This window comes from Talpa occidentalis, unplaced genomic scaffold (assembly GCF_014898055.3).
Source record: "Talpa occidentalis isolate TD23 unplaced genomic scaffold, MPIMG_talOcc4v2.1 talOcc4.6, whole genome shotgun sequence".
Lineage (NCBI taxonomy): Eukaryota > Metazoa > Chordata > Mammalia > Eulipotyphla > Talpidae > Talpa > Talpa occidentalis.
The window spans coordinates 90,726,321-90,750,614 of record NW_023604972.1 but is presented as its reverse complement, the minus strand read 5'-3'; the positions used below and the strand labels follow the sequence as shown (position 1 = coordinate 90,750,614).

Genomic DNA, 24,294 nt, shown 5'->3' with positions numbered 1-24,294 from the left:
CCTCTCCTATCTCTCCCGCTGCTGCTGCCCTCAGCCGTGTTTTTTTTTTTTTTTTTTTAAATAGAGGCATGTTTTATTTATTTATTTATTTTATTTGTTTGTTTGTTTTTTGTTTATACATGCACTGGGTACAGTCAGAAGTGCGGGAGGGTGAGAGAATTCACCAGAGCCAGAGCAGGGAGCAGAGCAGGCAGAAGGACCGAAGTACACTGCTGAGGGGAGCAGCAGGCGGCAGGAGAGGTCTGCGCGCCATGTGGGACCCTCCTCCGGTGGCCGGGGAGCAGCCAGGGATCGAACCGGCGCAGCAGAGGCTGCGGGCAGCTTCGCAACCCAGCACTCAACCGCTGCGCCACCGGGGAGGCCCTCAGCAGTGTTTTTGGTCCGTCTGCCTGTTCTGCTCCCCACTCTGTCTCTGGTGAATTCTCTCACTCTCCCATGCTTCTGGCCTGTACACCAATTCTTGTATAAATAAATAAATCTTAAAAAAAAAGAAAGGGGCCTCTTGGTGGCGCAGGGAGTTGAGCGCAGCGCTGTGAAGCTGTCCACACCCTCTGCAGCATGGTTTTGATTTCCCGCTGGCCAGGGAAATACCCACATGGCACTGAAGACCTCTCCTGTCTGCCTCTGGCCTGTACTCTCATTCTTGTATAAATCAATCAATCAATCAATCAATAAATAAATAAATCTTTAAAAAGAAAGAAAGAAAATAAAAAGAAAAAATAATATTTTAGTTGCCAAGACTCAGAAAATGCAATGGAAATATTGTAACAGGGTGGTCCCCAGGAAAGGGGGAGGTTCCCTGCCCCACCCAAGGGAGGGTGGAGCTGAGCAGGAAGAGGAGGAGCTGCAGAAGAGACTGAGGAAGGAAGCAGGATGGAGCCAGGAGACCTGGAGGAGGCGCATGGAGCCTAGAGACACGTGAAGAAACTGCGCTTGTCTTTTGGTCGTAGACTGGGTGACACAGATGTGGGTGAGACCCATGGAGAGGTGACAATGGCAGTTTTTATCTTGATGTTGATTTTGCTCTTTTCCTTCCGGGCTTGTCTGGTTATTTCTGACCCTTTGCTGTGGGTCCCCACTGGAAGATGCTTTAGACTTGTGGCAGGCTTTGGGGCTTTGCTCTGGGCCAATCCCATTTGGATGGACTTTTACCCATGAGGGGACGGGTAACTTTGGGTGCTTCATTTAGAAACTAGACTCTTTGCCTTACCTGTATTGTTTCCTAGTTTTATTAAAGTTCCTTCCCATTAAAGTCTCATATGTTTTGTGTTGATGTGGCGGATGGCAGAACCCATTTAGAATAGGCAGGTTTGCGGGGTTTGGGCTGCCCCTCTCCCTGTTCTATAACAATATGAGTCTAAATAAACCAACTTAAAAAAAAGTTCAGTAGAAATATAAGGACTTTAATGATTATTTCTTTGGTAAATGTAAATTGTTTTTGAAGATTAGAAATTTCAAACCAAATTGGAAGTAGGGGGTGATTGTATGACCAGATACTAAGGAAATGAGATGATTTTAGTTTTATGCTGCTGTAGTATATAAGCAGCTACATGTAAGCAGCTTTCCTCTCTATCTCCTTATAGATTAGATATAGAAACAATAACAGAATTATAATAATAGTTGGCATTTACTGTGTATATAATGTGTCATGCTGTGCTCACAGAGTACTTTATATTAACTCATTTAATATTCATAGTAAGCCTTCTAGGTGGGTTTTGTTATTATCATTACCTCCCTCTTTACAGATGAGGAAGCTGCAGTAAGAGAGATTAAATAACTTATTCCACAATCACATTTCTATTAAGTAAATAGCAATACCAGAATTAAACTCCAGGCAGTCTAGCTCTGGAATCTGTGCTCTTAACCACTGCATTATTTTGTGCAAAATTACAAAAGAGGTCTCAAAGGCAAAAATGGTCCTGCCATAGTAAAAATAGCAAATTTGGAATAAAATCATAGTGAAGTTTTACAGTAAATAGAATATAAACTGTCTAAAGCTGCTTCTTCCAAAGAAAATTCCTAGTTTAGGGTTTTCTTTCTTTCCTTTTTTTTTTTTTTAAACAAGCTGTAATGAAGGATTGAGAAGGGAGATCTTAATGGGAAGGTTATGCCGGACACTCTATGGTAGAATGTGGAGTTGGAGTGGAGTAAAAAATATGGTCCATTATGGTCAAGATTGAGTGCATCCACAATATGAGGCAAAATGGAAAGCAAAGTTATTATCAAAAGATGTTTTCCTTTATCCTAACATGTACATAGAGGCTTAACCAGACACAAATTCAGACCTTTAGTTTATTTTTATAACCATTGCCATCCAATATAAACAGATAAACCTCAGTTTGTTTTGCATATTTATATTTTGTAGTTTCACTTTAACACATTTCATGAAAGAAGCAGTGAAATTTCTGTTCCACATAATTGGATGATTTTATTACATGCATTTTCCACATCATTTTCGGGCATTAAAGTAAAATTTCAGAGCAGTGTACCTCAGAAGACTCTGAGAAGCTACACATTAAAAAAAAGTCAATGAATATTGAGAATAAATTAAAGGGCAGATAACATGAATCAACTCACCAGTTGTCGTTTTTTGAGCAACTATACACATCCAGCAATGTGAAACAATTTACAAATATAAAAATCATGCTCCTACCTGCATGATCTTAAAAAATTATGTACAAGGTACTGTACATACTAATGTTAAATTATGTTGTGCTGACATTCTTTTTAAAAATATATTTATATTACATCATTGTTCATTTTTGTGCAATGTTTGCTTTCTTCTGTCAGGTGTAGTCTCCATATAACTCCCACCACCAATTAACCCGTGCACCATCACCATAGTCCCCTGTGCTCTTCCCACCCTTACGGATTTCTCTCCCTCCCCCTCATCTGCAGAATGTCTCTGATTTATAGTTGCCTGTTTTTTCTTTTTTAAAGATTTATTTATTTATGCATACAAGAGCTGGGGTACAGGCCAGAGGTGTGGGGATGGGCAGTGAGAGGATTCACCAGAGACACAGTGGGGAACAGAATAGGCAGATTGACTGAAGTACACTGCTGAGGGGATCAGTGGGGCAAGTCAGGAGAGGTCTGCTGCACCATGTGGACTGCTCCCTGGCTGGCTGGGATTTGAACTCATGCTGCAGTGGCTGCGAATTGCTTCATAGGTTTCGTCTTATCTCTTGCACCACCAGGGAGTCCCTATAGTTGCCTGTTAATTTTGTATTTTTTATTTATTATAATTTTTTTCCTAATCCCTTATTCGGTTCCTCTATGTTCCTCCTATAAGTTAAACATCCATATTTTTTTTCCTTCTCTTTTATTTCACTGTGCATAATCCCTTCTAGCTCCATTGATGTTGCTGCAAATGGCATGAATTTATCTTTTTTGATTGCTGAATAGTATTCCATTGTGTATATATACCACATCTTGATCCAGTCATCTATTTTGGGCATTTGGGTTGTTTCCATATCTTATCTATTATAAATAGTGCTGCAATAAATAAATGGGTGCAGCTATCCATTTGAATTAATGTTTTTGTGTCCTTTGGGTAGCCTAGGAGTGGAATGCTGGGTCATACTAGAGCTCCATTTTCAGTAGTTTGAGGAACATCCACACAACTTTCCATAGTGGTTGGACCACTTTGCATTCCTACCAGCAGTGTAGGAGAGTTTCTTTTTCTCCACATCCTCACCAACATTTGTTGTGGCTAGTTTTTTTAAAATGTGCCATTCTCACTGGTGTAAGGTAGTATCTCTTTGTGGTTTTGATTTGCATTTCTCTGATTATAAGAGATGGTGAACATTTTCTCATATACATGTTAGTCATTTGCATTTCCTCTTTGGAGAAGTGTCTTTTTAGCTCTTCTGCCCATTTTTTGGCTGGATTGTTTACTTTGGTGAGTTGTATGAGTTCTTTGTAGATATTTGTGATCAGTCCCTTATCAGTTGTATAGAGCGCAAAAATTTTCTCCTAATATGTAGAATGTCTCTTTGTTTTGGCTAATTGTGTACTGAAAGTAACTCAGTAGAGATTTTGTGTATGAGATGGGTTTTATAATAATACTAAACAATATTTATTGAGCTTTTACTTGGTGCTGACACTGGTCTGAGCTTTTTACATGTATTACTCAAATCAGGCAAAGAAAGGATAAGTAACTTGCTGGAATAATCAACTAGGAAGAGGTGGAGCCAGAATTCACATCCAGGCAGCCTGGTTATAGGGGTTACTCCATGATTCCATCCCTTACATGAAAGAGGGATCGATGCAATGTAAATTGAAGGCATTCTGGACAGGAAGTATAGTATGAACAAGGACATAAAGAGGTGGTTTTAAATCACTTTTGTGAGTTTTGAGACAGTATTTCGTATTTCTAAGACTGTTCAATCTAAGTTTTATAGTGTACAAGTCATAGAGTCTGAACATGAATTTAGTGTGTAGATATGATCTTTACGTATTATACACTGAGTTGTTTATTTTTTGTCCTACACATATAATTTTACAAGCTAGTGAAAAATGATTCTTTATATGGTTGCTGCTCTTACATTCTATTTTCCAAGAGTTATATCTATAGAAATCATGACATACTGATATTTAAGTTTACTTTTTTTCCAATTATGCAACACTTACACAGTTAAAATTAAAGCATGACTACATTTGAACATAAAAAAATGAACATTTTTTAGCAACTCTTCCTTTAGCCTTTTCACTGCTTATTTGTCAGTGGTGTATCAAAGGGAAATATCTACCTTCTTGTAATGAAGCTTTTAATATTTTAATCTGATAGCATCAGACCATCAGTGCCATTCTACAAGATGTAGAAGAAAAGCAAGAAAATTTGCTGGAGTTTGAAATAAGAACCCCTGAAGATGCAGGTAAATAGGACTTGAACTCAGGTTTGAATATTTTAGGCATCCAAAGTCTTTCTTAATTCATCTACTCTTTAAGGTGTATGTTTATGCTAAAACTCAGTGGCTGAAAAAGTGGCTAGAGTATTTAAGTGCTAGCAATGGTAACTAGGAATTAGTGATGCAAACACAGTAGTTTGTGTAAGTATAAAGGTATTTCTAGACAGAGTGTAGTAATAAATACTTTGAATTTATAACCATAATCAGAGATAACTACTGGTATGTTTAGATGAAGAGTAACAAAAAAGCATAAGATAGTGACTTGAGAAAGGAGGGAGGAAGGGATAAAGAAAGAAAGAGGATAGGTATTCAAGGGTGGATTGGGGGAGGGTGAGTGACGCATTTAAACATACGAAGGAGTAAAAATGTAACCCTAAAATCATAATAAAAAATTTTAATTAGAAAAAATGATAGTCATTTGAGATGAGATTATATTATTCTTTGGCTCCTCAGCTTTGTCTAGCTCACCTAAACCTTAAAAACAGATAAGAGAATGTGTAGCAGTGACACTAACCTTGTCTGATACAATTTGGAGATTGTAAATTGGCATGGAAATTTAAAACAAGTTCTTGTTGTTACACAGCACAAATTAGTTCTATATGGGGATGGTGCTTTTTCATTTTCACTTGTCTCTGATGCAGCTTATATGAAATAATTATTAACTATTCTGTTAACTGAACATTTAGTTCAGTTAGTTAACATTAACATTTAGTTAACTAATAGTTAACAACATTTAGTTAACTATTCTGTTAACATCACTCTGTAATTGAAAAAAATGTTGAAGCTGTTTTATTGATATTCTGAATGCTTCTAAGTAAATATGAGTTTTTATTGAAAAAATAAAAATAAAATGTATTCCTTTAAACCTTTCAGCTTTCTATTTGTCAATATATAAATGTACATACATGACATTTACATGTAAATTCTGTAGATTTGTGGTATGGTGAGGTCATGATACTTTTTCTTAGTAACAGTGAAAGAAAGCAAGAAAAATTTAAGAATTAATAGTTATTATAAAGTAATTTATGGGATATATAAGTGACCATAGATATTGTATGGCTCCATCTAAGTATTAAGAGTAAAGAATAATTACTTGTAACATGATTTTTAATTTAAAGTACATATAATATAGATACTGATATAATATAGATATGTAAACAATAATTTAAATAATAAAGAATTTTATACTCACACCTATTGAAGTATTAACAGCAGTTTCCTTTGCGGAGAAAAGTAGATCAGAAACAGGAGGGTGAGTGGGATGCTCTTTCATTTTTGTTCTGTGTGAACATTCTTGTTGTTTGAGAAATGTTTGGTAATGAGAAGTAGACCTTTTGTATTTTAAAAAATAAATATTTTTTAACTTTTTTCACTACCCTCATTTCACAAATACAGAAGCTAATTATAAGGTCATGTGATTTGTCTGGGTTTCATGGAGCTTACTCAGTGGAGTAGCCCAAATTAGGATTTGGGCTGACCTATTCTTTCTGGGTATAGTGTACCTACCTATACACCTCGGGGTACTTTCATAGGCTGACAATTAAATACGCCTTGACTTTTGTATCTGGCTGTTACTATTGGGGAAAATAATATGGAAATGGCTTTTAAAAATTAACAGGCAGATTAAGTTCTGTGTGACCGAATTTGACATTTGCTAGCTCTCAGTTAACTGACTATTTTATCACTATGTTTCTAGAACAATATATTGAAAAGATGTTAGAGATAAAAGAGGTTATGAACAGCATACTTGCCAAACAGAAGGCAGAGAGAGATGATCTGGCTAAAAAATACAGGTGAGTGAAAAAAATAGGAGTGTTTAAGAGTTTTCGGAATTTATCCATTATTAGCTTACAAAAGTTAGGCCTAGAATTTTTTAAGAATGCAAGTATTGCTTTGGACCAAAATGACTTTATTGGGTCATCTAAACTATAACCTCCATTTGTACCTTTCAGAAAGATGTATTAGAGCATAAAGAAAATCATTCTGTACTCCTCGGGTTTCTTCTAGGTTGGCAAATAAAAATCAGATCGATAAGGGAAAAAGTCATAGAGAAGTTTAATAATTACATGTATATCTCTTGTATACTTATAATCATTTGGCATCTATTGAACATTTAATATTTTTTAAAAGATTTATTTATTTATGCGTACAAAACTGGGGTGTAAACCAGAGGTGCGGGGGAGTGGTTATATGAGAGGATTCACCAGAGACAGAGTAGGGAACAGAATAGGCAGCTCTACTGAAATACACTGCTGAGGGGAGCAATGGGCGAAACAGGAGACGTCTGCTGCACCATGTAGGTCAGCTCCCTGGCTGGGGATCGAACTTGTGCCACAGTGACTGGAGATTGCTTGATAGTGCTGAGACTTAACCCCTTGCGCCACAAGGGAGGCCCTGAATATTTAATTTTTTTCCTGAACTTATTTAAAAATGAGCTTTCTATTTTTAGTTATAAATATACTATTTATCCCCATTTTGTTTTTGTCTCTAGTGAATAAGTATCATATTCTTTTCTATTTTTCTCTTAATATGAAGCAAAAGAACATATAGGAACTACAGGTTGACTGTAGGCTATTTCCTAAGGGACTTTGGACAATATTAGCTACAATTTTCCTCTTATGGCCCATGGTTTAAAATATACCTTATTAATATTGCTATAGTGCTTAAAAGCTTGTGATCTAAAAAGCAGATTTATTTTCTACCTGAATTCTTCATTTCACATATATTTTTTTAAAGATTTTTTTATTTATGCATACAAGAATTGGGGTACAGGCCAGAGTTGTGGGGGGTGAGAGAATTCACCAGAGACAGAGTGGGTAACAGAACAGGCAGATTGACTGAAATATACTGCTGAGGGGAGCAGCGGGCAAATCAGGAGAGGTCTGATGCACCATGTGGGCAGGGGATTGAACTTGCACTGCAGCGGCTGCAGACAGCTTCGTAGGTTGCATCTTAACCCCTTGTGCCACCAGGGAGGCCCCCATTTCACATATTTTTAAGTGTGATGTCATGAATTTTTTTTTCTCCTCTATCAGCTTCCTGCATTTTATATTTGTTGTTTGTTTATCTGATTTTTCTTGTTACTTATTCTACTTACACCTACTACTCACTTTAACACCCAGTCTGCTTGATGATAATAATTCTAAATTGTGAGAAGAGGGGCAAATATCTTTATGATTAGTTCTCCTTAAAAGTACCTGCTATTAAAACATGGTTCGTGTACCTTTGGGGGATCCCTGATCATTTCAAGTCCCCTGTGAAATCAAAATTATTTTTATGATGACATCTGGATGTTATTTGCCTTTTTCTCTCTCATTCTTTCATGACTGTACAGTGAGATTTTCTAGAGGTCACAGGACATGTGATATCAATCTAATAGCCAATTTAATGTGTGCTTTGTATCTTTTTTACTTTTACATTTTTCTTGGTTTTATTTTTCTAAAACAGCAAATGTGATATGATGCATATAGAAGCAAAAACTTTTTGGGTTCTTCAATTTTTAAATTATAAAAACGTTCTGACACCAGGAAGTTTGAAAGCCACTAGAAACAAAGTATTCAGTATTCTGGGAGGTCTGTGTGCCTAGATAGGTATAACTGAAAAGCAAAACTGTTGAGCCATTGCTCCCACTAGGTTCTCAAACTCCTGAGAGATGTGGCTTGGGGAAGGCTCACAGGATAATGCTTATCTCCATAGTCCCTCTGTACTGAAAAATTTCTCAGTTTGGTTTCAAAACACAGCTATAGTTATTACCTAATTAATACATTTTTCAGGTCTACTTTAAGTATGATTGCTCACAAAACAATCTTATTCCTCCATAGCTAGGGGAACTTATGTAAAACTTACTCCCAGATTTTACTTCCTGTTACACATTTCCATTGTAATGGGTAAGCAAACTCCAAGTTTAAAGACTGGTGTTCCTCTGCTATCAATCTGTACCGTCTAGCTAGAGAACTAATAGATATCTGGACAGAAAATCCAAGCTTTCGTTTAGACTTTAAAAGTCTAGAGTCAGTCCTAAACTGAATAGTGATAGGAATATGAATGTAGATAACAATCAATATATGCCATCACCTCCACAAAAACAAAAAGGCAAACCCACTTAAGTAAAAAATTACTTTCTTCTTAAAGGACATACATTGCACATATAGACCTCTGTGTACTTCAAATTGATTAAATTTAAATTGAGAGAAAGTATCTTTAAAATCTAAATGACTGGTAACATAAGTTTTCTGCTGTTTTTTCCCTCTTTCTGTTTCTCTCTGTAGGGTATCCATAGAATCATTTAAGCATGGAGTCCTGAGAGAACAACTGTCTAACCTGGCCACAAGACAGAAGAGTCTTCTTGTTGTTGCAAAAAAACAGAAAAAAATAAGTCTGAAAATTCAAAACTATAAGAATATTACATCACTATCTGATTTTAGTTTGAGGAAGCTGTCATCCAGCTCCGAAATCTCAAGTGAAAATGCCATTCAAGAACTTACCAGTCTGGAAAATTCAGTGCAGCCTCAGTCGTGTTCAATTTCTCCCATCAGCCTTGTTCATGGAAACATTCAAGAAACACAGTTGACTCTGGAAATGAGGGACAGCCAAAATACCAGCACTCCTCTAAATATGGAGATAGTGAGAAGGACGGACTTTCCTGGAAATGAGCTGAATTCTAAACAAGATGTCAATAACTGTTCCTCGGATGGGTTATCAAAATCCAGAGAGTCAGTTGGTACTAAAAAGATTAAATTACCATCCAAACCTGTTGCTTTCACTGCTCGAGCAGAATGTTCACATGACAAAATTACAGAAACTATAGCCAAAGAGCATGAATCCTGTGGTCCTTCATCAGTAACTGGCACATTAAATAATTCAGAAACTGCAAGCCTACTTGCCCAAAATGACCATTCATCAACTGTTATTTGTAATCAGGCTTTTTCCAATTGTGGCCGTAAAAGAATGAACAGGAAAAAAACTTCCCAGCAACCCTCAAGGGGGACATCAGAACACTTGGCACATCGAATGATTGCTGCCTTACCTAGTGATACTGAGCATCAGATCAAACCACATTTTAAAAAGTCAGCTTTTTCTATTTCACATGCAAATGACAGCCAGCGCTGCTTCTCTGGGTCAGACCCTCAGCATACTATTAACAAATCTTTAAACCATAGCACAATACCTAAAAAGAAACGTATGAAACGTATGCAAATAAAGGATCTGATATTACTAGGAAGAATTAATCCAGGAAATAACATTCTGGAATTCAAAACACAGGTATTCTACTATTTTTCCTCTGAAACCAATGAATTTTATAAATGATTGAATATTGGCTGGGCTTCTTGAATGAAGGCGCGCAACCATTATGTTCTTAGCAAGTGAAAATCATGCTTCTAGAATTGCTTTAGGCATTGTAGTCATGAGAACCTTTAGGCTCTCAGATCAGAATTAAGTCAACTATTTTGCAGATTGAAGGATTTAAGACAAACACAAAAATAATATATTGGAGTTGTCTTTGGTTCCAAAGTTTTGGGAACATAAATTGATTTACTGACTAATCCAATCAGATGTTTGTTTCCTTTAAGGGATAGTTCCCTAGGTTAGTAATTGAGACTTATTCTAACTATAGCAAGGCTCTTCTTTCTCCACAGTTCTCTCTTTAAAGCCAACCTATAGTTTAACCTGTATCTCTCAAGTGAATCTACCAGTTTACTCCCATTGGTCTTTCACCACAACTTTGCTGTTTTTGAGAGTGCCTTTGAGCTTGAAGTTCTCCATACTCTGTTGCAAATGAGGTCATTTCCTAGGGTAGGAGATTAGGAACTATCTGTTTTAAGGCTTGCTACCTAGCTCAAGCAGAAATCTCTGTGCCATGGTTTGGGAGTGGGCATATGGTATCACCCTTACTTTGAATGTCACCCTTACTTTGGAGCTGAGCATTTGGTGGAGGGGCCACAGTGGCTTTATTCTTGTTCACATTCCCTCTCCTGACATGACACTACTACCTTACAAGCCACAGTAAGGGTGATTGTAGTCCTGAGGTCTCAGTGATGACATTCCAAGGGTTGAACCTCTGTCTCACTGGTGTAGGCTAGGCTGGAGAAGGGAGTCCCCACCTCTTGGCTGCTCTCACCCACAACTTCGCTTCAGCAACAGTAGCTGAGGGCAGAAATGCTGATGTCCTTCAGGACATCAGGAAGATCACTCCCTGACTGAGAGCTGTAGGGAGAGGGAATCCTGTGGTTTTGACTGCAGCAGTTTGAAGTGGGCTCTCCATTTCATTGAGCTGGGAATAGAGGAAGGGAATAGTTTTGCTTCAAATACCATAAATTCTTGCCTTTTTTTAAACCTAATTTTCATACATATTGTTGAATAGATGCTTCTTCATTTGCCACATACTCTTATGACCAGTGTATTTCCAGAGACTTAAAAATAATTTTTTTATAGTGTTCACCCTTTACAGTATCATGCCAGACATTGGTTCTAAAATACTTTTATACTGGGCCTCCCCGGTGGCACAGTGGTTGAGCGCTGGGTTGCGAAGCTGCCCTCAGCCTTTGGAGCGCCGGTTCGATCCCCGGCTGCTCCCCGGCCACCGGAAGAGGGCCCCACATGGCGCGCAGACCTCTCCTGCCGCCCGCTGCTCCCCTCAGCAGTGTGCTTTGGTCCTTCTGCTTGTTCTGCTCCCCGCTCTGGCTCGGTGAATTCTCTCACCCTCCTGCACTTCTGACTGTACCCAATGCTTGTATAAATAAATAAATCTTTAAAAAAAATAAAAATAAAAAAATAAAATATTTTTATACAGTGTCTTTTGACATAGTTAGGTTAAAATCTACTGTGTAGTATTTGTTTTCAGTTTCTCACAACCCTTATCATTTTTTTCTGCTTTATCTCTTTTGTTGGTTTATTAGCTATAGCTCTTTTTATTTTAGCTATAGCTTTAGCATTTATACTATGTATTTTTAACTTCTTACAGTCTACCTTTAAGTGATAGTATACCATTTCATGTATACTATAAGATTCTCAAAACATACACTTCCATTTTCCCATGCTTGACTTTTGTGTTATCATATATTTTATTTTTGCATGTTATATATTTCACACAATGTAATTATTTTTGTTTAAGCAATCAGTTTCTTTTAGAGGTTTGAATAATAAGGAAAGATGTCTTCCATGCAGTTGCTATTTATGGTACTTCCTTTCCTATGTGTAGATCTTAATGTTCATTTGCTCTCATTTTCCTTCCATCTGGAGGATTTCCTATTTTAGGACTACCTAATATTTATTGTATTGGAGGTCTGCTGATCCTTTTGACTTTTCCTTTTATGAAAAAGTTTACTGTACCTTCATTTTTGAAAGATATATTTGCTATGTGTAGAATTCCAGGTTGGAAATTCTTTTAATACTTTATAGATGTTGCTGTACTGTCTTCTTCCTTAATTGTTTCCAAAAAGAAATATACTTTTGTTCTAAACTTTGTTTTCCTAAGCAATGTCTGTTTTCGCATCTGGCTGCTTTTAAGATGTTCTCTATATCTCTCCTTTTAAGCAAATTTGATTCTGATAAGTCATGGTATAATTTTTTTCATGTGTTTTATGCTTTGGATTTACTTAGCTTTTTGGAGCCCTAGGTTTCATCAAATTCGAAAAATTTCAGACATTAGGGCCTCCCCTGGTGGTGCAGGCGGTTGAGCGCCACGCTGTGAAGCTGTCCGCAGCCTCTGCAGTGACGGTTCTATCCTAGCCGGCCGGCGAGGGTCCCACATGGCACAGCAGACCTCTCCTGTCATGCCCGCTGCTCCCCTCAGCAGTGTATTTTGCCAGTCTGCCTGTTCTGTTCCCTGCTCTGTCTCTGGTGAATCCTCTCACCCTCCCATGCATCTGGCCTGTACCCCAGTTCTTGTATAAATAAATGAATAAATCTTTAAAAAAGTGTTTAAGAAAATTTTTTTTCAGACATTATTTCTTCAGATATTTTTCTCCTCTCCTCCTCTTTTAAAAACTCCCCTTATATACATACTGGATTGCCTGGAGTCATTTCACAACTCACTGATGATTTGTTAATGTTTTTAAATTCTCATTTTTCAGTGTTTCATTTCTGTGCAGTTCCCATTGCTGTGTCTTTGAATTCACTAATTTTTTGTTTGCAGTGTCTAATTGTTAACCTCATCCAGTGTATTTTTCATCTCATACATTGTAATTTTCATTTCTAGAGAAGTTTGATAGAAAAAAAGACTCATATCTTCCATATCTTCACCTAACTTTTGAACATGAGAAATAAGTTATAGTTCTTATTTGCTAATTCTAATATTTGTCTGTTCTCATTTTCAATTGATTGCTTTATTTCCTTTGTTTGGGTTGTATTTTCCTGTTTATTTCCAGGCATTGTAAAATTTACCTTGGTGAATACTGGCTAGTTTCGTGTTCTTATAAATATTTTGGAGATTTGTTGTAGGATGCAGCTAAGTTACTTGGGAATAATTTGATTCCTTTGGGTTTTGTTTCAGATATTTGTTATTCAGGTTTACAATAATGTTCAGTGTGGGGGTAATTATTTCCCTCTACTGAGGCAAGACTCTTTTGTGTATTCCTCAGCCTCTCATCATTTTTGAGTTTTTTTCTAGTCTTACTATTTATTAGGAACAGGTACTATTTCTACCCTTTGAAAATGCCAGGCATCATTACAGCTAATCATTTCACGTGGTTCTTTTCCTAACCTTGGGTAATTTCCTTACACACATAACCAATCAGAACTGCTTAAGAAGACCCTCTAAAGATCTACAGAATTCTCCCTCATTGTATTTCTCTCTTCTTCAGTACTCTTTACTGCAAATCCTAGCCACCTCTCTAGACTTCCTGCACCATTATCAATTTAAGGGAGACCACAGACTTTGCCTAGAATCCTTCTTCCTACATCATGACCTGGAAACTCTCTCAAGCAAGGAGCTGGGGGCAGTTGTAGGGCTTACTTTATTAATTTTTCATTACTTAGGGAACAGGCAACAAATTAGGGAATGCCATAATTTGTTGCCTGTTTGGTATTTTACAAACCATTGTTTCAAATGTTTTCTGTTTTTTGTTTTTTGTTTTGGTTGTGTTGGATGTTAAAGCTGTCCCGTTTTGCATGTATTTCAACTCTCTTTTAACTTTAATTTCTGTTTTATTTTTCACTTCAGGAAACTACCCACAAAGCCAGTATTTTGTTGAGTGGTAAAATTAAGGTAGAAAATGGTCAGATATATCAAAACCCAGTCACCTGGCTCAAGGATGTCCTAGGAAGCAACAGTTGTGTGACCTGGAACTATGCTTGGAGTAAGGTGAGCCATTCTTAAGTGTATCTCTAATTCATATTCAAATGGAAAGTATGTTTTTTTCCCCAGATTTATTTATTTATGCTTAAAGAGCTGGGGTACAGCCAGAGATGTGGGAGGGGGGAGGTGAGAGGATTCACCACAGACAGAGCAGGAAACAGAGCAGGCAGACTGACTGAAACACACTGCTGAGGGGAGCAGCGGGCAAGACAGGAGAGATATTCTTTGCCCTGTGCGTTGCTCCGTGGCCAGCCAGGCATCGAACTCGTGCTGCAGTCTGCGAATTGCTTCATAGTGAGGTGCTTAACCCTTTGTGCCACCAGGGAGGCCCCAAGGAAAGTATGTTTCTTTTTTTTAAATCATACAACTGTTTGTTTTTTTAAAGCTCTGGAAGTTCTCCAAAGTTAAATCTTGTTCTCATGTGTCCCTTCTGTGATATTCTACATGCATTCTCCCACAACTTCTATTTGCCAGAATTCCTCAGTGGCAGGTTTGCATGGCTGACTGAGTCTTTCCTTCCTGTTTCTCACTGGTGCATTGATAATTTAGTTAATATGTTATTAGTATACTGCAAATCTTTCCCGAAAAACAAAAGGAAAGAGCATGGGGACCAAGGCCCACAGAAGTTATGATATACTTTTATGTTTGAACATAGCCTTATCTATGAATTGCTAGCTCCACAAAAGAAATACTTCTTTTCATTTGCACTTCCCAGACTTAGTAGCCTCCTCCTTAGTTCTGTCTTCTGATTTTAACCACTAACTTGAAGACTATTAATGACTGACATCCTTTAGGTCCAATGGTCAGCCACCTCTGATGTCTATGTCTTGCCCAGAGAATAAAGTTTCATAAGACTTCACTGTAGATACTTTCAGCCTCTATTGGTCATTATGGTAAGCCTAAGTGCACCAGTAATAGGAGGTACAGCTTCTTCTTTTTTTTTTTTTTTTTTTTTTTTTGTCCAACTTGGTTGTGCCCAACCTCCCTCCTAACTGTTCTTGGTCTTTGTCCCCAAACTACATTCAGGTTTCTTAAATCTCTGTGGCAGGTGTGTACAGAACTATGTTTCAGTTTCTTTGCTTACATTGGCACCTTTTGGATTTTCTCTGCTTTATAGTCTCTCTGCCCTTTTTTTTTTCCCTCAAGATTTTTTTCCTACCACTGGCAATCACCAGTCCATATGTTTTAATTGCCCAGTGCTTTCCATAGACTTATAAATCATATTTGTGTGTTAATAATTAACATTTCACCCCTGGAAATCCCTTTTTATTGCCATGTTTCTTAAGCTTATGATGGATTGTATCATTTTGCTGAAACTGAATCTATGCTTATAGCGTGAGTGTAGTACTGAGAGTTTTTGGAGCAGGGCATGCCTGTGCTACAGTGTGCCAGTGATGACTCAATTATCCCATTTTTTTTTCCTATTGTAACTACTGTGTTTGAATAGCTGACATCATTTGCTGCTCACTCTGTGTTTATACCTTATTTACATATCGCATTGCTTCTTGTCTCTTCCCATCAGCCTTTCAATTAGGGTCATACTGTTTAGCACCTATGTACAGCGAAGGCAATTGCAAATGGGGGGACTAAAATTAGGGCAGTTATTAAGATAGGATATTCATACAGTTTATCTAAATAGGCTTAGGCTTTTTAAAATGATGCTAAAAGCAAAAACAGTTTTAAAATTACTATATGGAACCCTGGTACTTCTAGTAAATACCCCATACTGAGAAAACACTAGCCCAGCAAGTATTTAAAAGCTTCTTTTAAATTTTACCATGAAAATCTCTTCTTCCACATGGGTGGAGCTGAAGGGATCATGCTCAGCAAAATAAACCAGAAAGAAAAAGAAAAATACCGGATGGTCTCACTCGTAGCAGGAGTCTAGAAAACCTAAATAAGGGACCAGGAAAAAGAATAACTATAAGAAAGAAAAAAATCAAAATCAACAAACAAGTATGAACCAGAGACACACTATGGGGGGTGGGGGGCGGGAAAAGGAAGGATTGGGGTCAAAATAAGGGGGTTGCAATTTTATGGGGAATATAAAAATAAAATTTTTAAAAATACCAAAAAAAATTTCTTTAGACATTTTGTTAACATGCAATGAGTTGTTAATATTATTCTAAATAAAATAAAAACGTTTTAAATTAAAAAAAAATCTCTTCTTCCTCTTATCTTGGGGTTACTGTTGAATTCTTTTTTTAATTAAGATTTATTTATGTCTACAAGAACTGGGGTACAGTTCAGAGGTATGGGAGTGAGAGAATTCACCAGAGACAGGGTAGGGTACAGAACAGGCAGACTGACGAAATACACTGCTGAGGGGAGCAGCGGATGAAACAGGAGAGGTCTGCTATGCCATTTGGATTGCTCCCTGGCTGGCTGGGGATTGAACTTATGCTGCAGAGGCTGCAGATAGCTTCATAGTGCTGTGCTTAATCCCTTGCACCATCAGGGACACCTCTGCTTCTGAATTCTTAGTTATGTGTTGATGAAAGGAGGTTGTTGCTACATTGGTAAATGTGAACATTTCTTCTTACTGGTTCTGAGAATGATAGTGGGGTTTTGGGGTCAGGAAAGCTTGGTTGTCAGGCAAGAAATGCCAGAAAACTAGGTCTTGCCCTATATCAGACAGAGTGACAAAGCCGGTAGATACAAAAATGACTCATAACTCCTACCCAAGCAGCTGGTCTGCTGTGTAGCTCTGCTAAGGGAATCCGGATGCTTACTCCCACTGTGCATCACTAACTCCTTTTGATGCTGCAGTTTCTAGTTGCTAGGCATCATCCTAATGTGGCAGAGTAACCTCTAGGTAAGAGACAGGAGACCAGCTAGTTCCTGGCCCCATACTTGATAAGTCATATGATCTGGACAAAGGTTTTCAACCCTGGCTACACATTAGAATCATATGGAGGAGCTTCTAAAAACTACCACTAGTGAACTTCGCCCTCATAGCTTCTTATCTAAAAGTTTGGAGACCAGGTTGCAAATTTCTATTGTATAGCTTGGAGAGAGAATAAGTGATCTGAGTCAAATTATTCAATCCCTTTAAACCTGTCATCTTATGCATAAAATAAGGAGTAGTGTTAAATGGTCTTTAAAGACAGTTCTAGCTTAGAGACTCTAGGACACATGGCACTCTGGTTTGTAACACAGTGCTTTTGCATCTGTTGTATCAAAACAACTCTAGGCAGCAAAGTCAACTATTCTCTCTGTTTATGAATATAAAAATAGAGTTGCTAGAGATTAAGTGACCTGCTTGTGCTCAAGGTGAGTGCTCGAAGTGCTCGAACCAGGTCTAGAACCTGAACTTCTGATTTCCCACATACTATTTTCTACATTTACAATAATGACACAGGGAGCCCACATTCCTTTCATTGGAAACAGGTTACCTTGAACTCAAGTACATACATAGCATCATTTACATATTGCCTTTATGAATTGGCAAAACCTCCTTCTTCTTTAGCAAAAATCTGCCTGCTTCACAGAGGAAAAAAATGCCTTCTGTTATATAATTGTAGTATGAGAATAATAGGATTTTTGATAAAGTTCATTTTTGTGAGTGATCAGGATGGGATGTAAACAGATGAAAAATGTGCTGCCATTTTGAGCAGTGACTCAGATCTCTTTTGCAGACATACTTCCCATCTGGCTACCTCACTATATGAATTTCCCCATATAAATTCACCTCTGTGGTTCACTCTTTGCCTTACACACTTAAAAAATTATTCCTACCACCATGATTAAGAATTCAAGGTATGGAAAGGTCAAGTATAAAAGGTGATTGAGATTGTTCATTAGGACAGTTAATGAAGTTCTCAGCATATCTTAATTTAAACCTCCTGAGCCCACCTACTACTGTTCAGGAGAAGATGGTTGGAGATGTTGCCCCCTTTTAACATACAGATATCCAGAAGACGTGAATCCTGAGGATATAGGTAGTATGAAAGATCTGCTGCCCTTCTGTTGCCTCTGGCTACGTGGTGTGTCTGAGGGGTCAGAAGGGCAGCAGATCTTTCACACTACCTATCAGAGAAGACGGAGATTGGGAGGAGGCTGGCAGTGTGAGAATGAACCTCACTCATTGTTTCCCCAGGATCAGCGCTTTCAAAGAAGTTCTTACACTTTGATACTACTTTCTCTGCCATCTTCTGAATTCCTAGAGAACTATTTCACTTGAGAAATATTTTTATTTTCTTAGCCAGAATCTGCTGTTGTATTACCATGAACCCTAAAGAAAATATACAATTTCCTTTTGTTTCTTTGCCTTTTTCCTTCCCCTGAGATAAAACAATTATCCTGTCTTCTTTCTTCTAATTGGGGTAGCGAAGTTGTTAAAACTTCTTAAAACTTGAGGTGGAGGGAGCCTCCCTGGTGGTGTAAGGGGTTAAGACGCAACCTATGAAGCTGTCGGCAGCCACTGCAGCACACGTTCAGTCCCCGGCTGGCCAGGGAGCAACCCACATGGCACAGCAGACCTCTCCTGATTCTCCTGCTGCTCCCCTCAGCAGTGTACTTCAGTCAGTCTGGCTGTTCTGTTCCCCACTCTGTCTCTGGTGAATCCTCTCACCCCCCACATCTCTGGCCTGTACCCCAGCTCTTGTATGCATAAGTAAATAAATCCTTAAAAAAAAAAAACAAGGTGGAGTCAAAATAGTTATTTGATCCACGAATAGGTTCCCATTAGTCACTACCATCAAATGGTTTTACTGAAGACAAGAAAAATGGATTGATACTTTCAAATAAAATGGAACTCCAGTAGGAAAGTAAATTCTGGGACATTAACATTCAAAGGCAGATTATGTTTTGTATTTTTCCTTGATGCATGTTAGTACATAAAATAGAGAAAAACATTTGCTACTGCAGTTAATAATAATGACCCTATATTTTAATTCTTTAGAGGCCTTGCCAAAATAAATTTAATTGATAATTTCATTTGGCTCGTTAACTGTATTTCCAGAATAGCAGCTGGCTGAATCATCTATTCACCACAAACTTGCACATGCACACTACAAACAGACACACCCCACTTCTTTCCTGAGTATGATATTAAGGAATCAGCATAGACTGCTTTCTGAGACATAATAGACCTTCTGCCTTAAGAGCTTTAAGAAAAGTGTCAGTGACTTTAGAATAAAGCACTCCGGCAGTTCTACCTTCTACAATAGTGAGAACACAAGAGCATACAGTATTCTCACAGAACACACCTAATCCTAAACTCCAACTCTTTTTCTTGCTCTCATCCTGGGGAAGCTGACATGCCATCAGCTGCCTTCACCAAAATGGGTTTGGGATAGCCAAGTGGCTATGTAGTCTAAGGCCCTAAGAACCTCATCTATGGCTGTTTATACCTGCCTTTTTCAGAGCAGGCATTTGAACTAAATTTGGATACAGTAAGATTTATCCAATCTGATCCAATAAGGATTCAGAGTTTGTGCCATATTCAGATGTAACTATTTAATACTTTAGCCAGCTGATGAATAGACACCTATGAAATGTCTGGTTTCTTGAAGTGGTCTAATGCCTGTTCATTTGATGTCCATTCATTATTATCCTTATTATGTCTAGTAAATCTCTCCTATTTTGTGGAAAATAGATTTTTGACTCTGGATTTTCCTAAAGCTGTGTTCTTTGTATGAGTCATATGTTTAGACTCTATGGATCAGCTTATGACCTCTAAAGTTTCTAAAAGGTGTAAGATAAGAAAGAGCTCTGATGAGAATACACTTTAAATTGAGATATACATGAAACCATACTGAGCCTGCATATTGATGATGCATAAGGAATATTGGATATCGTCAGGGTATAGCGTTAACAAAATCCATTGTTTCTAATTGTTGTTTTGTTGGAGAACTGACAGATAGCAATCAGGGGCCTCACCTCTTCTTTCATGGCCAGTGAGGAGAGGTTTGCACACTGGGTAGGCCATGCCTGTTCTATCTCCATTATCAGACTTTAATTGCTCATGGTATTTGGGCCCCAAGGGCACCTGTACCTTCTACATCCTTAGACTTTCCTCATCTGTTCTTTTTTTCTTTTTTTAATTTTTTTAGATTTATTTTTATTTACTTATGCATACAAGAGCTGAGGTATAAGCCAGAGGTGCAGGGAGTGAGAGGATTCACCAGAGACAGAGTGGGGATCAGAACAGACAGATCTACTGAAATACACTGCTAAGGGGAGCAGTGGGCGAGATGGGAGAGGTCTGCTGTGGCAAATGGGTTAACTCCCTGGCCGGGGATCGAACTCATGCTACAGTGACTTGCAGTAGCCTCATAGCTGAGACTTTAACCCCAGCACCACCAGGGAGGCCTCAATCCATTCAGTTAAATAAACATTCATTGCACATTCAGTATGTTTTAGCCAGTATGCCAAACTATTCACACATTATCTCATTTAATCTTCAAAACAACTTAATAAGTTGTACGTATTCATTTTACAAATGTACAAACTGAGGCTCAGAGAATTTAAGAATCTTACTTAAAAGCTGGGAGTTTAGAGTTTCTTTTCCTGCATCATCAGGTGGTGAGGGTGGTGAGGGTATAAAGACAAATATGACACAGGCCCTATCTTCAATGAGTTTATCATTTTGTGGAAACAGACACACCAGCACAATTTCATTTAAATGGGATAAGTGCTGTGACAGAAATATGAGCATAAAAGTTATAAAAGCCTAGAGGAGGATTAGAACTTGAACTTAGAGGTTATAGGAAGGCATCTTGGAGGAAGAGATGATCTAGTTGAGGTTTAGGTACATTGAACCTAACTTCTGGGGAGTGTATTGTCAGACTGCCCTAGAACTAAGCATAGAGAACCCAAAGACCCGTGAGCCTAGAACTTTTTGGGGGAGGGTTGCTAGTCTGACTCAGCATTAGCTCATTCATATGTAGATATTTCTAAGCTCTGAACTGAAATAAACAATTATCTAAATTCATGAACAAAAGTTAGGATGCATAGATATTAGATCAGTTATTAATCTAATCAGTTATGTATCTGATTTCCTTAATGTTTTAATTTGTTAATGCAAGTTTAATTTTTTAATGTTGTAAAGCATCAGGTGCTGGATTAATGGTTATGGAATAAGCAAACAGGTGAGAGAATTAATGATACACAGTAAGATCAGCAAATGTTTTTTCTATAAGAACCAGATAACATATTTCAGACTTTACAGGCAGTTCTGTTGTGGCACAAGGCAGCCATAGATTAAGTCAGCAAGTGGATAACAGTGTGTTCTAATAAAACCTTATTTACAAAAAAAAGGTAGCAGGCCATATTTAGCTATTGATTATAGTTTACCAATTCACATATAATATATAACAATATTTGATAGAAGTTACAATTTGTAAGAGAGCAGTGTATTTGCATCTTGTAAAATGGATGATTTTTAAATTCTATGCTTAATTACATGCAGGTAACATATCTTGGGAAGGAGCTTTTAAAGTATGTTTCTGAAGAGGAGCCCACATCTCCAGAACTAAACTTGGCACCTCAGCAAGATCAGCCTTGCCTTCCAGGTATGTGCAGACTAATGGCCGTGTCTTAGGAGTGGGGTTAAAACACCTAAACCCACTGAAAAGGCACTCACTTGGAGGGTAGTCATTTTTTTCACTGACCTGAAATTCATTTACCATGCAAATAACTGTTAAGGTGAACAGTTCGGTGGCATTTAATACATTCACAGTGTTATACAACTGTCACTTCTGTGTTGTTCCAAAACACTTCATCACTCCATAAATAAATTCCATACCCATTCAGCAGTTACCTCCTATTCTCCACTCCCCTCAATCCCTGGGAACCAGTAGTCTGCTATTTTTCTGTATGGATTTGCCTGTTCTGAATTTTTCCTGTTCCATAATGGAATCAACCTTTTGTGCCTGACGTCTTGTTACTAATCCCTTTCTGGAGGTCCTGATTTTTTCTCCTTTAAATATTTCAGAAAATATTAATACTTTGAGAACTGTGGAGGTGCCAATATGGCAGTCAGCTTCTTGCTACCTAGGAATCTACAGGCAGGACCCTGCTGGCATGTGTAGGCTGCTGTTGCAGTTTTGTTTGAACCTTCTTGATTTAGGATACTTTGTACCTGATTTTGTGTCATCTGACAGAGATCCAAAGACTGTCAAGTTAGAAAAATACAAACTCACTGGGCCTCCCCTGGTGGCGCAGTGGTTGAGCGCTGGGCTGCAAAGCTGCCCGCGGCCTCTGCAGCGCCGGTTCGATCCCTGGCCACCGGCGAGGGTCCCACATGGCGCGCAGACCTCTCCTGCTGTGCCCACTGCTCCCCTCAGCAGTGTACTTTGTCACTCTGCCTGTTCTGCTCTCCATTCTGGCTCTGGTGAATTCTCTCACCCTCCTGCGCTTCTGACTGTACCCAGAATAAAATAAAATAAATAAATAATAATAAATAAATAAATCTTAAAAAAAAAAAGAAAAAGGAAAATACAAACTCACTAACCCTACTTCAAGCAGAGCATTCAGGAGAGAATATTTTTCCTTTTTCTGAATATTAAAATGTGGTTATGCAAATCATTACTCAGATATTACAGAGACCCTGAAGTCTAAGGAAAATCAAGGTGATGTGTATTTCATCTCTCTATCTCAGATCATGAATATAATATATTCTCTTACATTTTTTGATGATCACGCTCTTCAGAATATTAGTTTTGGGGAATAAGGGAAACTAGGAAGAGCTATTTATATTTCCCATGACTAGGATGACCATGCATCTTGTTTTGACCAGAGCAATCCCTAATCTAGCAAAATCATTAGTAGCATTCCATTTCAGCAGGCCTCGTGTAGATGACCCAGTATGGGAACTAAGCAGCTAGACGTTAAAAAAAATGAAATTTGGATAAAGTTTAAAAAAAAATAGACTAGGGGACTATTAGTCCCCTAATAGACTAAGATCTTTGAGTTCAGAAAAACTTGTATGGGCTGTGACTTCCTTTATTTCTCAGTGCCTGTCATACAGCAGCTTCCCAGTAAATGTTCACTGAATAAATGAGTGAGTGAGTGGAGCATGTCTGAGCCAAAGGACAGCTATTTTAAACCTTATGATTGACTGTCGAAACAGGTGTGTAATCCTACATCTAATGGACTATGGTGAAGTGTTCCACAAATAATAAATGTGAGTTTGGTTAAATATTACCTCCTTTATCCGAATTTTCTGCTTCTAATTGTGCAGTGTAAGAGTAATGCCCTTCACATGGTCTTAATCACAAATTTAAATGAAAACTATCTTCCCTTTCCCTCTCCAACCTCCCTCTCTTTTTGTCTCTTTATGACAAATCATAAAGAAGTCTGTTTAGCTTTGTTAATTAACATTGCCTGAACTTATTTAATCAGATGATATTATTAATACTTCATGGGACAAATAGCAGCAATCTCAGTATCCAATTTATTTCTACATACCATTTTAGATATGTTAAGAAAATCCTAATTCATGAAGGTAAATAAGTTTTAATTTTCTCTTTTTATATTTTCTTCAATCAGTCAAAGTCAATGGAAGGAACTATTTTCTTAGTTCTGTACAAAAACTAGTTAATTTGGTAGCTCAGCTCAGCATACTGACAAATTCCAGAGTGTTAAAGTGTGATATATTAACGCATTTGAGAGTCTGTGTTGTTTCTAATTAAGATTTTAGACATACAAACACAGACCTTTAAAAATGAGATAATGTTGATGAAATCCTAGAAGTATCACTCTCTCTAAAGTCATCTTGATTCTTAAAATGGAGATAGTCTATGGTGCATTTTCCTTTAAAATTTTATTTTTTAATTTAAATTTTTAAAAGATTTATTTATTTATTTATACAAGAACCGGGGTACAGGCCAGATGTGCAGGAGGGTGACAGGACTCACCAGAGACAGAGGGGGGAACAGAACTGGCAGACTGACAAAATATACTGCTGAGGAGAGCAGCGGGCGAGACAGGAGAGGTCTGCCGCGCCATTTGGGACCCTCACCAGCCGGCGGGGATCAAACCAGCGCTGCAGAGGCTGTGGACAGCTTCACAGTGCTGTGCTCAACCTCCTGTGCCACCTGGGGAGGCCAATTCCTTTGAAATTTTACAACTTCCTCCCAATGG

General features: G+C 37.9%; 1 protein-coding gene across 1 annotated transcript in view; it reads left to right on the top strand.

Annotated features, from left to right (window-relative positions):
• The window catches only part of ANKRD31 (ankyrin repeat domain 31), a 71,524-nt gene that overhangs the window by 42,101 nt on the left and 5,129 nt on the right, over window positions 1-24,294 (top strand). Inside the window, exons 20-24 of the mRNA XM_037529992.2 lie at window positions 4,790-4,877; window positions 6,607-6,703; window positions 9,179-10,172; window positions 14,071-14,211; window positions 21,620-21,722. Of these exons, the coding sequence (XP_037385889.1) occupies window positions 4,790-4,877; window positions 6,607-6,703; window positions 9,179-10,172; window positions 14,071-14,211; window positions 21,620-21,722 (1,423 nt within the window). The remainder of the gene's footprint in view (window positions 1-4,789; window positions 4,878-6,606; window positions 6,704-9,178; window positions 10,173-14,070; window positions 14,212-21,619; window positions 21,723-24,294) is intronic.